Genomic DNA, 13087 nt, shown 5'->3' with positions numbered 1-13087 from the left:
TTACAGGATCCCTTTTTACAAGGCCTGGGTTAGGCACAACAGCAATGAGGTGGGCAATTGTAAACACAGAGTTCAGCACATAAGAAGAAAACAAATTCTTATGCAGTGTTATCCTCTGACAGCTGAGGCTCCTGAAAAATATGTAGCACACGTTGTAAATTAGTATTTTTCTTCTGATGTCACTTTAACAAGCTCTTTCTGGCAACAGTCTCTCAAGAATGTCTTTTGGCAAGGAATAATTGGAAAATACATGCCTTGCATTGCAGCCATAACCTCTGTCAATTTTTCTGGTTTGTTTTTACACCTGTTTAGCACCACATGCTTTTTAGACCATGCTGTAAAGAGCCATCCAGCTACATTCTCAGCCCTTGATGACTTTCTTTATTTCATGGTAATCTAGATATTATGTAGTGAAGCAGAACCCGGAGAATTATTAGATGCGCATGATACAAGTAATGAACATCAGGAATACTGCTTTGTAAGTAACTGTTCCCTGGAGACTCAATTTCTCAAATACTCAGATGAAAATTATTTGGTACTTTCAGAATTAGTGACAAGACAGGATGGGAACTTTGGGAAGGAATCTCCTTAAATTACAGGGGGATTTAGATTGGTATCCTGCATGTTTCTAACTCCAGCTAAGCTCCCAAATCAGAAGAGATTGTTTTGCTGCTCAGAAGGAGCAGCAGTATTTCCTGAATACCGACTTTGGGGATGGCAGGATTTCTGCCATTGTAGGTAGCAGAATTCCACAAGAGAAGTTCACGGGATTCTTCCGAAACCAAGTCATGACTGAAGTTTCAGACCTGAACCATCTCCCCTTTCTAATTCATCCCCAAATCCTCATGTCACCTCATCGGCTACCCCTGATGCAGAGAAAACTGCCTCCACAGTGCTCCATGCCCCAGAGCACAGCCTGGGGCTGGCAGGAGGCGATTACAGAAAGGCCATCATGGAGGCGTTAGATAATGCTGTGATGTCTGTATTCAGTGATCACTGAGAGCAAGCAGGCAAAAACAGTAGCTAAAAAATCTTAGAGCAAGTGTTGCTGTCTTGCTGAAGTAAGCTTCCTTCTCAGCACTAGGAGCCTTTTGCAGTCTGGAACGGAGCACAGGCAGCGACTTTCTGATGCTCTGCAAGTGGAGGTCAATGCAGAATGCACTTTCTTTCAAAACTGAGAGCTAATCTAACCAACTGAACTCTTTAATTATTTTGCTTGTTTATTTGTTTTCCATTTCTTTAGCTCCTTGGTCAGCTGCCACTTACTCCTTCTTTTCCTTACACCTATTTTCTGAGTCATTGGATAGAATTCTTCCTTTAGCTTGAGGTCAACTTTCTGGTTATGATCATCATCATCTTGTAATGCTCATCACTTTTACTCACCTCCTTATTTACCAATACACCTTATTTGGTTCAGGACGTCCATGAGATGCTAGTGGGTTAGGAATGAGATCATCCCTGTACTGATTTTGTATTGCTCCTTTAGCATCAGTTACAGGCACCAGATATGGAAACAAGACTGGTGTGATACCAAGACTGTTCCCAGCAAATTAAAATTTCCCTTTTAATTAGAGCAGTCTTTTCAGCTCCTGGCCGCAGAAATGTAGACCCTTGTCTCTCCAGCTTCCTCTCTACAGGGCTACTGGTACAGACAGACTGTATTTTGTGATAATCTCTGCCAGGTACATGTGCTTCCACTCCCATTCCTGTCCTTCCTCACTGCTCCACTTGACTTTTGACAGTCTTACTCCTCTATTGAATTTGACTGTCCTTCACTGCATGTTGCCTTTGTCTGCTGTCCAAGCTCCTTTCCCTGCCTGCCTTTCTCCCTTACTTTTACTCCTGCATTGCTCTCCTCCTTTTCCTCTCAGGATTCCCCACCTTTCTTTCTTGACTCCAGCTTTCATGCTAAGGACCCATCTGGATCATTAAGCATGTATTTCCATACCTTTTAATTTGATCTTCAGTGTTTGCCATCACAGTGGCATCAGGACCTGCCTGATTCAGTCTGCACCGAGGGAACATTTTAGCAAACCGTTATTTGATTAATCCTCTCTTCTGGTTTTGAAAATATGAAATCTTCTCCTTCTCTGACCTATCGTAGCCCTCTTCCTGTCCCTCTTCCTGATATCCTAATAATTCCTTCATGGTATTTTTACAGGCTCATTTTCACCTTCCCCCCATCTTTCTGTATGTTCCTACTCTGCGTCATTAATCATAATGCAAGAAGGCATCACTAAGCCAGTTATCCTTGCCTAGGGCTTCTATCAATTGTGTCTCAGAGTTTCAGAGCCTCCTGTGTTTCTTGTGGTTCCCTTGTGTTTCACATTTATTCTATGTCTCCTACATTTCCTTTGACAGAGATGGGTTCTCCTATCTACTCACAAAGTCACCTTACTTTTGAGTTCCTATCTCCAGTTCCCTATTCCATCTGGGATGTTTTGACTTCTAAGGAGATTTTAGCATTATTTTCTTCATAGATCTGCACTGTGAATGTCATTTGTTCTCACTCATGAATACCAACTACTGCGAATACCCATTCTTACTCCCTGACAGTTATTTTCTATCTCCTACACACTTGTTTGGTTTTCAAACTATTTTCATGTTTTCTACCTTTCTCTCCCTTATCCCTGGGGAAAACTCCCAATGAACTTCTACAAATTATCTTTCCACACATTATCCTTCTTCAGCTTTTAAAGCCTTGGCAACAATTAGATTGCAGGTGCATTCAGAACACAGCCATATATTATTCTTGCAAATCTAGACTTACTGTACTTCCCACCTGTCTTTAAACAAATATATTTGTTTTAATAATTCAATTAGAAGTGATTTTGAGCTAGGAGTCCCTTTTTCCTTTTGTGTTTTATCATATAAGATAGTGGGGTCTCTGTCTGCAATTATAAAAATACTGCAATAATCTGATGGTGAATGTAACACTTTATTTAATGAATACTCTGTCTCCTGTTATGAGTTAGCATTGCTTAGTGATACTCATCACTACTGATTCAGAATTCCCTTCTGAAAGTACTGCAACATCTGTGGTGCCAGATCATTACAAATCTTGATACCAAAAACTGAAAGGAAAATAAATCTCTGCCAGGAAAGACTTACATGTGGGAAACAGCAACCTCTGCAAGCTGTTTGTTGCTGTCTCCACAGTCAGAGGCTATTACAGAGTCCCAAAACCATCTCTTGCTATCTGATTGCCTGTCTGATTGACAACTTGCCTTCTATTGAAGGTCAAATAATCTATTGCTGTCATAGCCAGATGACAGAAACCCAGTGAAGGCAACATGAATCCTGCTCCCCTACAACTTTATTCTCACTTTCTTATGATCATAGTTTGGTTTAATTTTTGTCCTCCCATTTTGCAGCACTTTGCTTTAATTCTTTACTTCTTCCTATAACCTTTGTGTCATGGATTAGTCATGGAAGCGGGAGGAGAAGTGGAGGAGGAAAGACAGGAGGAGGAGGTGTGTTACTGTCTGGAAAGCTGCTGCAAAGATGAGTCTTTCAGTGTGGCCTGGGACTGGTCAGGGTTGTGTGTCGTCTGTGACTCAGAGCTAACAGTGAGTCAGACAGCCTGAACCTGCCTCGCTCATGGCAAAGAATCACCTTCCTGGTCCACTTTGGGTAGCTAATTTAACTAGATCCTGTCTTTACTGTCCCAAAGAACTCTGAAACCTAGGTATAGGACTTGAAATCAAATTAAACTGTGCTCTTCTCAGCTTTCTTAAAGCATTACTTTGGCTATGGTTTTGTGCTTTTTATAATTAGATGGGAAAGTAATTCATCAGTTCATTGGGTAGAGTTTTTAGATATCTCTGTATCTGATTACTGCATGTTATCACAGTCACTCATCAAACTGCCTCTGGAAATTAGCAGAATTCACAACTTATATTTTGGATCCACCTATTTTGAATTTGTAATCCTACAGACTCTTTTAGTTTGTGCAAAATTCAACTGTTTCATTTTCCTATGTTTCCTAGACTTGCTCTTAGTGGTGGTGATGCTGGGGGCTTGCTCTTTTACTACCCTTCCTGTCTGGCAGTTGAGGCATAGACATCAAATTGTATAGCTTTAAGATTTATGCCAGCTTCTTCTGGCCTCTCCATTTACTAAGCATACCCTTTTCCAGCCTATATGGACACCCTCATCCATGGTGTACCTTTCCAGGGATCAACAGCAGATGAAGTAACTAGGAAGAAGCTTCACATAATGTTACTGAGAAAATTACTATTAGAAGGCATACAACCTGGACATATCCATGGATATATAGTACATATAGATCAAAACTGGGGCCACAAACAGGCTAAGATGCCTCATGTAAGATTTAGATTAAATAATACAGAGACTCTGAGGCTAGAACTGATTTAAGCACTGGCATCAAATATCTGGAATTTTGTGGAGCACCTTTCACTGAAGATTTTTAGAGCATAGCAACCATCCCTTGCACAGTAGAGATGGGGCTTCAGGAAGGGATTCTTTTCATCCCCAAATCTATGTAATTACTATGCACGTGTAAGCTGGAATTTCATGTTTGTTATGTGCTGATGGATTCTATAGAACTTCAAATGTGTATTTGTGGTTGAAAAAATGACATCTCAGAAACTCAGATAATGAACTTGACACCTCGCAACCCAGTTTGTCACACAGGCCTATTTGTGTTCTGGCATAATTTTAGCTTGAAATAATTTCTTGCAGGCTAAATTACAATCTTGAAACAGTATATTCTTACAATGACACCAGTAAGGATTTAAGTTACTATAGGCTGGCATTATTGTGCAACTATTCTTTCTTACACTCTGTAAAGAAGATCATGAAAAAAAAAAAGATTGCAGTTTTTTTTTTTTTTTTTTTTTTGGGGGGGGATTCGTTGTTTTTTTTTTTTTTCCTTTTCCTTGCATTCTTGATGAGTCAAAGAACACTGAGTTCTCTGAAGCGTTTAGGGGGTTTGTGCATACTTGACTGAGATATGTTTTTTGGCAATAAAAGTCTGTCTGGATACAACTGTGTGTATTACTTATTCAGAAGCAGTTGTAATTGTTTCTTATATTACTCTTGTTTCCCAGTGTGCAGTGTGGGGAATACTCCTTTATATCCTTGGAAACCTTTATCCAGGTAAAGTTAGCTGGCCTTTTAGATTGCCTTGCAGTTATCTCCAGATATACTCTACTGATGGTGCACATTTCCCTGTCTCTGATCATGAACTGATGATTTGGCTATCTGATTGCAAGTAACTGATGCACATTTGCTGAAACCAGTAAGACAACATCCCATTTGGGTCATTATAGTGGATGCATCATTCTGTTTCATCAAACTGTGCACGGACATTACAACCCTGATTTCTGAGTGTGATATCAGTCCAGTAAATTTGTGGTTTATAGTAATGTTAGAAAACTTAAATATCTTAAAAAGATTGCATAAGAGCTAGAAAAACATAACTCATGCAAGTGATCATAGCTCTGGAGGCACAACAGCACAGGATCTTGTCTATTGTTTATTCTTGAATATTTTCCCCAGTGCCTTTGATGTCTTCTAGCATTTAACCATTTCCCTGAGCCAAAAATCGAAGGCTGTTCCCAGACAGACCTTCAATGCTGATTGTGACTGAAGTTGTGACTACGTTTGATGGCAAATCTGAGCTCCCTCTGCTACTTCACTGCAGACACATTATAATACATAGCATAAAGACAGGTTCACAATGAAAAAAGATTTAAATGCTCTAGTTAAGCTGCCATATGGTAGCTGCAATGCTTTCAGTGAGTATGAGTTTAGTCTTTAAAGTAGAGCACATTACTATTTTTCCTTTTAATGATGATGACAGACTACATATTAGTGTCAGATTCACTCTTAGTGCTGGGTCTGGTAAGCACCTACTCAAGTAAATAGCTCAGTCTTCAGCATGAGATAAAGGTATTCCTGTTCTTCAGGAGCTGGGAGCTCCAAGCCACTGTTCCGTGCAGTCACTGCACCTGCCAGGAGGTGGACGTGCCCTTCAAGGAACAACAGGCAACTGGTAAATGAAAGGCCTTAACGCACCCCCAGTTACACCATTTCCCTATGGGCCACACTTTTACACCAGTGTTGACAAATATAACAGCATGATCTTGGCTACACTCCACTGGAAGATGTCCCATTGGTGACAGGACCCTCTGCTGAGACTTTTTCACCAGGGTTATAGAAAAAGGTACTCATAACAGCCACGTCCCCTTCCAAGCTTTTCTTTCGTTACCACTTGAGATCCTTCAGGGAAAGAAGAGAGACTGTCTGTAAGAAACACTTACTTGAAATAGAAGAAAATTGCCAAGGAAATCAACAGCGATGTTATAGACAAAGCATGGCCGACGATCGCCATATAATAAAGTATGAACGCCATCTGCAATTTAACAAAAAGGCAAACATGAAAAATTTGCAGGCAGTCAGGTTTTTTCCTTATTAAAGAAGAACCTATAAAATCAACCTCACATTTTTTATTTCTTTTCTTTCAAAGGTTCTTTTTCAATATACTTTTAACATCAGCAACCTACTAAACAGCACAACTCATGGTCAAAAGATGAGATAAGTGTTTCTTACATGAGTTGATCCATTTCTGCTGCACTGAAGTAACTGGCAAGATCCCTGCTCACACTATGCATCACTAACTTTCCAAGCTCTAGGAAAGCACAGCAGACATAACACATTCAGATTTTCAAAAAGCCTGTGACAAGCTTCCACACAAAAAAAAAGTATTGAAGAAAACAGATTGCTGCAGGATTTTATGGTTTTAGAACAGGTTAAGCAACAGAGAGCAAAAACTTAATGGTCACTTTTGGAGATGAGTCAGTGGTTAGGTGCCCTCAGGACTCCTGGCGGGGCTGGCTTTTTGTTCAACATATTCATCAGCCACCTGATGTAGGAAATCTCTAAAATTTCCATGTGATACTAAGGTCTTCCAGATAATAGTGAGGGACTCCAGAAGGACCTTAGATAACTGAGGGGAAAAGAAGATGCCACATGAGCTTTAACACAGAAAAAAGTAGGGTGATAAAGCTAGGGACAAACCATCTAAACCCTGCTTATGCAACACTGAACTCAGGAAAGAAGAGCTTGGAGGCATCCTGCCAGTTCTCTGAGTCACTGGCTTACCACGTAATGACTGCCAAAAAGTCGACAAAATGGGGGATGCGATTAGGAAAGGCACTGAGGGTAGAACATCATTGTGCCTCTGTTTAAAATTTACATTGCACATCTTAAATGCATATGCGTTTCTAGTCTCCCCACCTCATGGACATGGCCGAGCTAGGAAAGGTGCAAAGAAGGTAACTAAAATAACTAAGGTAGAGCAGCTGTGTTACAATAAGCACGTCCAAAGGCCAGGATTCTCCCATTTGGAGAGGAGAAGTCAAGAGGGGTTTACAATTAAGGCCCACAGAGTCATGAAAGCAGCAGATGAGATAAAGGTTATCCTCAACTCCTATCACAGCGGAACAGCACAGCCTGAGACAAATTCTGGTTCACGCTGCTGTGAACCTTGCTATTAGGCAGCTAGATGGTCCTACAATGCTGTGAAGCCAGGATGCATGAACAGGTAGTCAGGCTTTCACTTTGACTAGTATCAGTGAAATCTAAGATAGATCTATCCATATTTTTTATGCCAATAATGAAACAAAATTGTAGGACAGCACCTGGGCTTCAGAATGCTGTAGTATTTAAATGTCATGTTGTGGTGTAAGCCAAGCGCTTAAGCATCACCCAATTGTCAGAAGGCTGCAGGAGGCTAAATGGCATGCCAGCCTTTCACCACTGTCTTCTTTTCTGAAAGTACTAATGTGGTATAAGCCTGTCTTGAAAAAAAAAGACTCAGATAGGAGGTCTCAGTTCCTCTGTTGTGTTTATTTTCTTTTCAGCTTTACTTATTTTTTCTTTTAATATGCATGAGTTATTTTCTTTTTTTTCATAATTATATGAATTGCCTTTGTAGCCCTAACTTTTGCCAGTCATATTTTTTGGTGTTTCCAAGTAATTTAAAACTTTCATGTGAAAATACGTATTTTTATTTATTTATTCAGAAAACAAAGCCATTCCTCAGAGCAAAGGTGCACATCTACTTATCTAGTTTGCTCTTCAGTCATTTTACAAGTTTGAAATCAGCTCCTGCTTTCATTAACATAGGTGGTGGGGGGCCAATTCAGATTTAAACAAAGTCACATTTACACTATCCTGACTGCATAGAACAGACATAATCTGAGTGTAAATATAATTTACCAAGGTATGGAAATCTCTGCATATTAACTGCAAATACCCTACATCTCCTTCAAAAAGACTAACTGCTACATCACTAGTGAGGGCCAATGCTTGACAACTTGTTCTGAGTGCACCTGCAACCCCAGAGCAGGCAGACCAGAGTGAAGACAACTTTCTGAATACAGACTAGTGGGAGAGGTTTTTACCTGCATGCATGTGACATTTCTTCCACTTCATACTAAGTGGTTGCTGTGGGGTTATATGATATTAGACTGATATAATGGAATTCAATTTACAGATGAATTTTTCAAAAGTACATTGTTTTGGCACGTAACCTGTACACAACCCTAAGCCTGAAACAGCGAGAAGTAGGAAAGGCTTTCAGATACCTGGATGCAAATCTATGTGAACCCTGGAGGACTCCTAGTTAATCAATCTACATACTTTCAGCATACAATTGTGTATCTGGGAGTCAGCAGTGGCATTTTTGATTACTCCATGTAAACCTACTATGCCAGCTGCTTAAAAAACTTTCAAATATAGCAATGAAGACAGGTTAGAATGGACTGAACTGTCAGCTAACAAAGCATATGGTCTGTCACTGCATGCACCCTTTGAATTGTCAATCTGTCATGTCCCTTCTGACATACAGGACTTATAACACACTGACTCACCAAGTTTTTGGTTCATACAGATTTTGTCATCCTGGGTTTAAAAAAAGTCTAAAAGAGACACTTAATGGTTCTTTTTTTGTCCCCCTAAAATTAATCACATGAGGAAAGAGAACTCTATAATAGGAATACCTCCTACTTAATTATATTATCCATATGTACATGGAAATAGTATACAAATGAAGCACACTCCTGGTTTTGAAGACTGGGACTAAAGATCATAATTTAACTTGGCATTTCTCTAAAGACAGAGTCTTTCTGCATTTTCCATTGCTTTTTGTTTCAGAAGAATCTCGACATAAGAAAAATTTTCCTTTGTGTTCTATCTGCACTTTGCTTGAATGATGTTCAAAATTGTTCTTCTGGAAGGCATGGATAATAGGTAACAGAACTACATTTTTTGTCTCTCTACATGGGCCAACATCTGGAAAAATTTTTATGGCACTTCCATTTAATGGCTCTGTGAGCTCAGACTGTTACTATTATTCTTTCTTTGTCATATAGGTGAGCCCCATTTTACCATGATAGCTCCTCATGCTGCAAAAACTTTTAGAATTCACCTCCCACCTAGTGCAGTAGCCTTTTCCAATGCCCTTTGTGCTGGATCATTACTAAGTATAACCACATACTAGTTTTTGGCTGCATAAAACAAGATCCTCCAACACAAACCCCAAATCGAATAACTTTTTGACTCTTTTCCTTCCACAATTCCAGTCACAAATTATTCTGTCACAAATCTGTAATCAGATTTTCCTGGAGCTCCACTCACGTTTGAGAAATATGTTTATTTTCATGATCATCCCAATTTAATTTTTTTCAAAGCTTTTCTCAGATTTCTCTCTCCTTGTTTCTTTTCGTGCTTTTATATTTAGTTCTCTTTCAGCTTAGCAACTTGATTTTGGAAATATTGATGCAAATGCTTAATTTATTATTGTAAAAAGTCTCAATGACTTCAGTTGAACTGTTAAAGTTAAATGTGTTCAGGCTTGTAAGATTTCCTGGATTAATGGTACCATCATTAATATTTCTTTTCAAAAGGAGTAAATACAGGGTGATATTCTTTGCTTAAGAAAAATAATTTTAATTTACATTAATATTTCTAGCCCTGCAAAGAAGGCATAAACACTTGGAAGATACTTGTTAGACAAAGTGAAATTGAAATTTTAAAGGATTATTTATAACTGTTGTACAATCAGGGAACATCATAGGAATTAAAAAATGCATTTGAAAAACATTGAAAAACTTGTCAAATGAATTGCTACTGAATTATCCACCCCACAGCAAACCTATATTTAGGTTCGAGCACTCATCAAATAATTTTAATAAGCTAAAACCACGGAAAATGCTATTAAATTCTTGTGCAGCAAATAAAGCTGAAAGATGAGGACTACTCTGATCTCTCTTATATGTCTTTCTGCTAGCAAAGCCCAAAGCCATTCCCAAAAAATCACTGTCATTTTAATAGCATACCTTTAATTTTTCAGAAGTGAAAGAGTTGCACAGGGTATAGTTGGACCATGTTCGATTGCTCTCAGGATGGCGGAACCAGTTTCCAGTTTCATCACAATATTTTGAAGCTCTTTCTAATGATAAATTGCAATAACAGTTTATTTAGCATTGCATATGATGCATTTAAAAATCCATTAAAAAAAAAAAAAAAAGAATTTCTGTGTTTGGAAAGAAAATGTCTGCACAACAAAATCCAAAGAATTTTCAACTTGTGCAATTATACATTTTGTTATTTGGTTCTTTCTCCTCATATTTATCTGGTGGTATACTTGTTATCTATCTGTCTCCTTTTGCCTTGCATGAATGCAGAAGAGTATACACAACTAGCTTTTGTTCAGGTGCAATTATTTATGTGATAATTATTCATTCAAAGAGGTTTGTAGGATTTTCTGGATTAATGGTACTTTCATAAATATTTCTTTTCAAAGGGAGTGTCATATTCTTTGCTTATAACAAATAATTTTAACTTACGTAAATGTTTCTAGCCTTGCACAGAAGACATCAACAGCTTGGAAGACACTTGTTACAGAAAACAAAACTGAAATTCTAAAGGATTATTCAGATGCAATTATTTCTGTGATAACTATCCATTTAAAGCTGTTTATGGAAGAGAAAGCAACCTCAGGCCCTGATGTCAAACTTGAAGGCAATGTGCAGTGTTTCAGGTATCAAAGGAAATAATTAGTTAAAAATCCTGTGTAGAGAAAGGGCAGCAAGCAGTGTATAAAGTGGAGCCTGGATGCTGGAGATGCTGACAGCCCCAGTGCCTGTCAAGTCCTGCTAGGATGAGTAGGAGCAGAGCTCACTTTCCTCTAAGGCTACAAAGCATATAGGCACAGAGAGAAGCAGCACCACAAACATTTTGGCACAGGTTCTAAGTGTCCAGTTTAATTTAAAATGGCTGCAGAGTTCTCTGTTAAATCTGATGCGTGTTTGGCCTCTATATGCGTCTCTGGTACTTGTTCTTGCACTGCAGGTGGTTCTGGCATCCTTTCCAAAAGCCCTGTTACATGGATAGATATTCAGGCTTGTGCTCTCTGGCTTGCCTTCTTTTACTGTGGCAGTGGTCGGGGTTTCAGCATTGTACAGCTCTGAAGGATGCCTGGAGCCACAGATGTGTGCTGTGCCTGTGTCCTCCCGGCCATGCTCACATTTCTGCCTGGGAAACCCTGGATGCTGAGGCACAGACAGTTACTCCTAAACACCTATCAAGTTTTGGACTAGATCCTTGGCTTTCCCTTTAAGCATTAGCCACATGGGAGTCACTGGAAAGTTTGCCTGAATAACAAAGGCAGGATAAAATAATAAACTTATTTTATACTTTCTTAAACAATGACACAGTCACTTATTTATGAAAAGCAGTTCTTGAAATTTGACTTTAAAAAATCTCAAAAGTCTATTTTGACTCCCCTTTGTAGCTTTATAAATGTATTGGGTTTATATACAGATTACAAGTATTTCCAGTCAACACACTTTTACAGAGCCAATTAACATTTCAACATACACATTTTCATTTTCTGTGGTCAATATTTGCATTTATTTTTCTTAATCAGCTGTGATGATCAATGATTCCATCAATTTGGAAGACTCATATTCCCTCTATACACCCTAAAGAAAGCAATTGATCATACTGGCAAGCAATTGATAATATTGATCATAGACTGAGCTATCTTCCTCTGACTAGAAATAGTGCCATTTCAAAAAGAGAAAAGAAAAAAGAAGACAATCCTCCAGAACACAGCATACTTTTGAAATTACTTTGAGTTTCAAATCACTATTTTGGGGGACTTGTTGAAAATCAATACATGCATCAACAACACCAAGAGAACAGTACGCGTTATCTCAGCCTTCCATCGCTGCACCTTGGAGATAATCTCAGGCTGCCTGTGTAGAAATGTTCCCAATGTACTCGTTGCCAGATATTATCTAAAGCTGGAAAAAGTCTTCAGTCATAGATAAAAGATTAATGGTTATGCTACCATGGAACACAGCGTACAAACATTGTACCTACTATCCCTTGCACTCTGCAAAGTACACAGCTTTTGTTAATATGACATAGAGTATAATGGTAATACCATCATCTCTGTACTTCAGTACCTATGCAGGCATTCTGCTGAAGCTTAATGTGGCCTCAGTAAGTTAGGAAAAAAACATGTGGCCTCATACTTTACCTTGAAGCCAGACAAACACAACTGCTCCTAGTTTGGAAGCAGCCATGGCCCATGGATTTCTTGCTGTAATGTTAGAATATGGGACTGAGAGACAAGCTTCCCTACTGTCAATCCATCTGACTCAAACTGGTCCAACATCTCTTGTAAATCTTCATTTTTATGCAGAAATATAGCTGTGAGTCTGTAACCCAACCACTGTTCTACGAAAGTTATTCTACAGTGGCCTAGTACAAGGTGTGGGATTATGAACCTGGCCATGAGTTGGTTTTAATGTTAACCAGAAGAACCTAGTAAACTCTAAAGAAACACACAGTGTGGAAGGATGAGTAACACAAAATGGAAAAGCGGGCTTTAAGATTATTAAAATACAATGTAAACTCTAATTTTTTAGGTTCTGCCTCACCCTATCAGCTTGGATAGCCCACCACTAGGACATAACATTATTCAAAGTGGAGGAACAGTGGCATTGCCTGCGATTTGTCTCACCTGATTTTAGAAACCCTGAGTTAT

General features: G+C 38.9%; 1 protein-coding gene across 1 annotated transcript in view; it reads right to left on the bottom strand.

Moving 5' to 3' along the window:
• CALCR (calcitonin receptor) overlaps nt 1-13087 on the bottom strand; it is a 140175-nt gene that overhangs the window by 35096 nt on the left and 91992 nt on the right. Inside the window, exons 5-7 of the mRNA XM_065669235.1 lie at nt 10368-10480; nt 6288-6379; nt 5-131 (exon numbers count right to left, since the gene is read on the bottom strand). Of these exons, the coding sequence (XP_065525307.1) occupies nt 5-131; nt 6288-6379; nt 10368-10480 (332 nt within the window). The remainder of the gene's footprint in view (nt 1-4; nt 132-6287; nt 6380-10367; nt 10481-13087) is intronic.

Source organism: Lathamus discolor, chromosome 2 (assembly GCF_037157495.1).
Source record: "Lathamus discolor isolate bLatDis1 chromosome 2, bLatDis1.hap1, whole genome shotgun sequence".
Classification (NCBI taxonomy): domain Eukaryota; kingdom Metazoa; phylum Chordata; class Aves; order Psittaciformes; family Psittacidae; genus Lathamus; species Lathamus discolor.
Note: the sequence above shows the minus strand (reverse complement) of the source record. Positions and strands in the feature narration are given on the sequence as shown.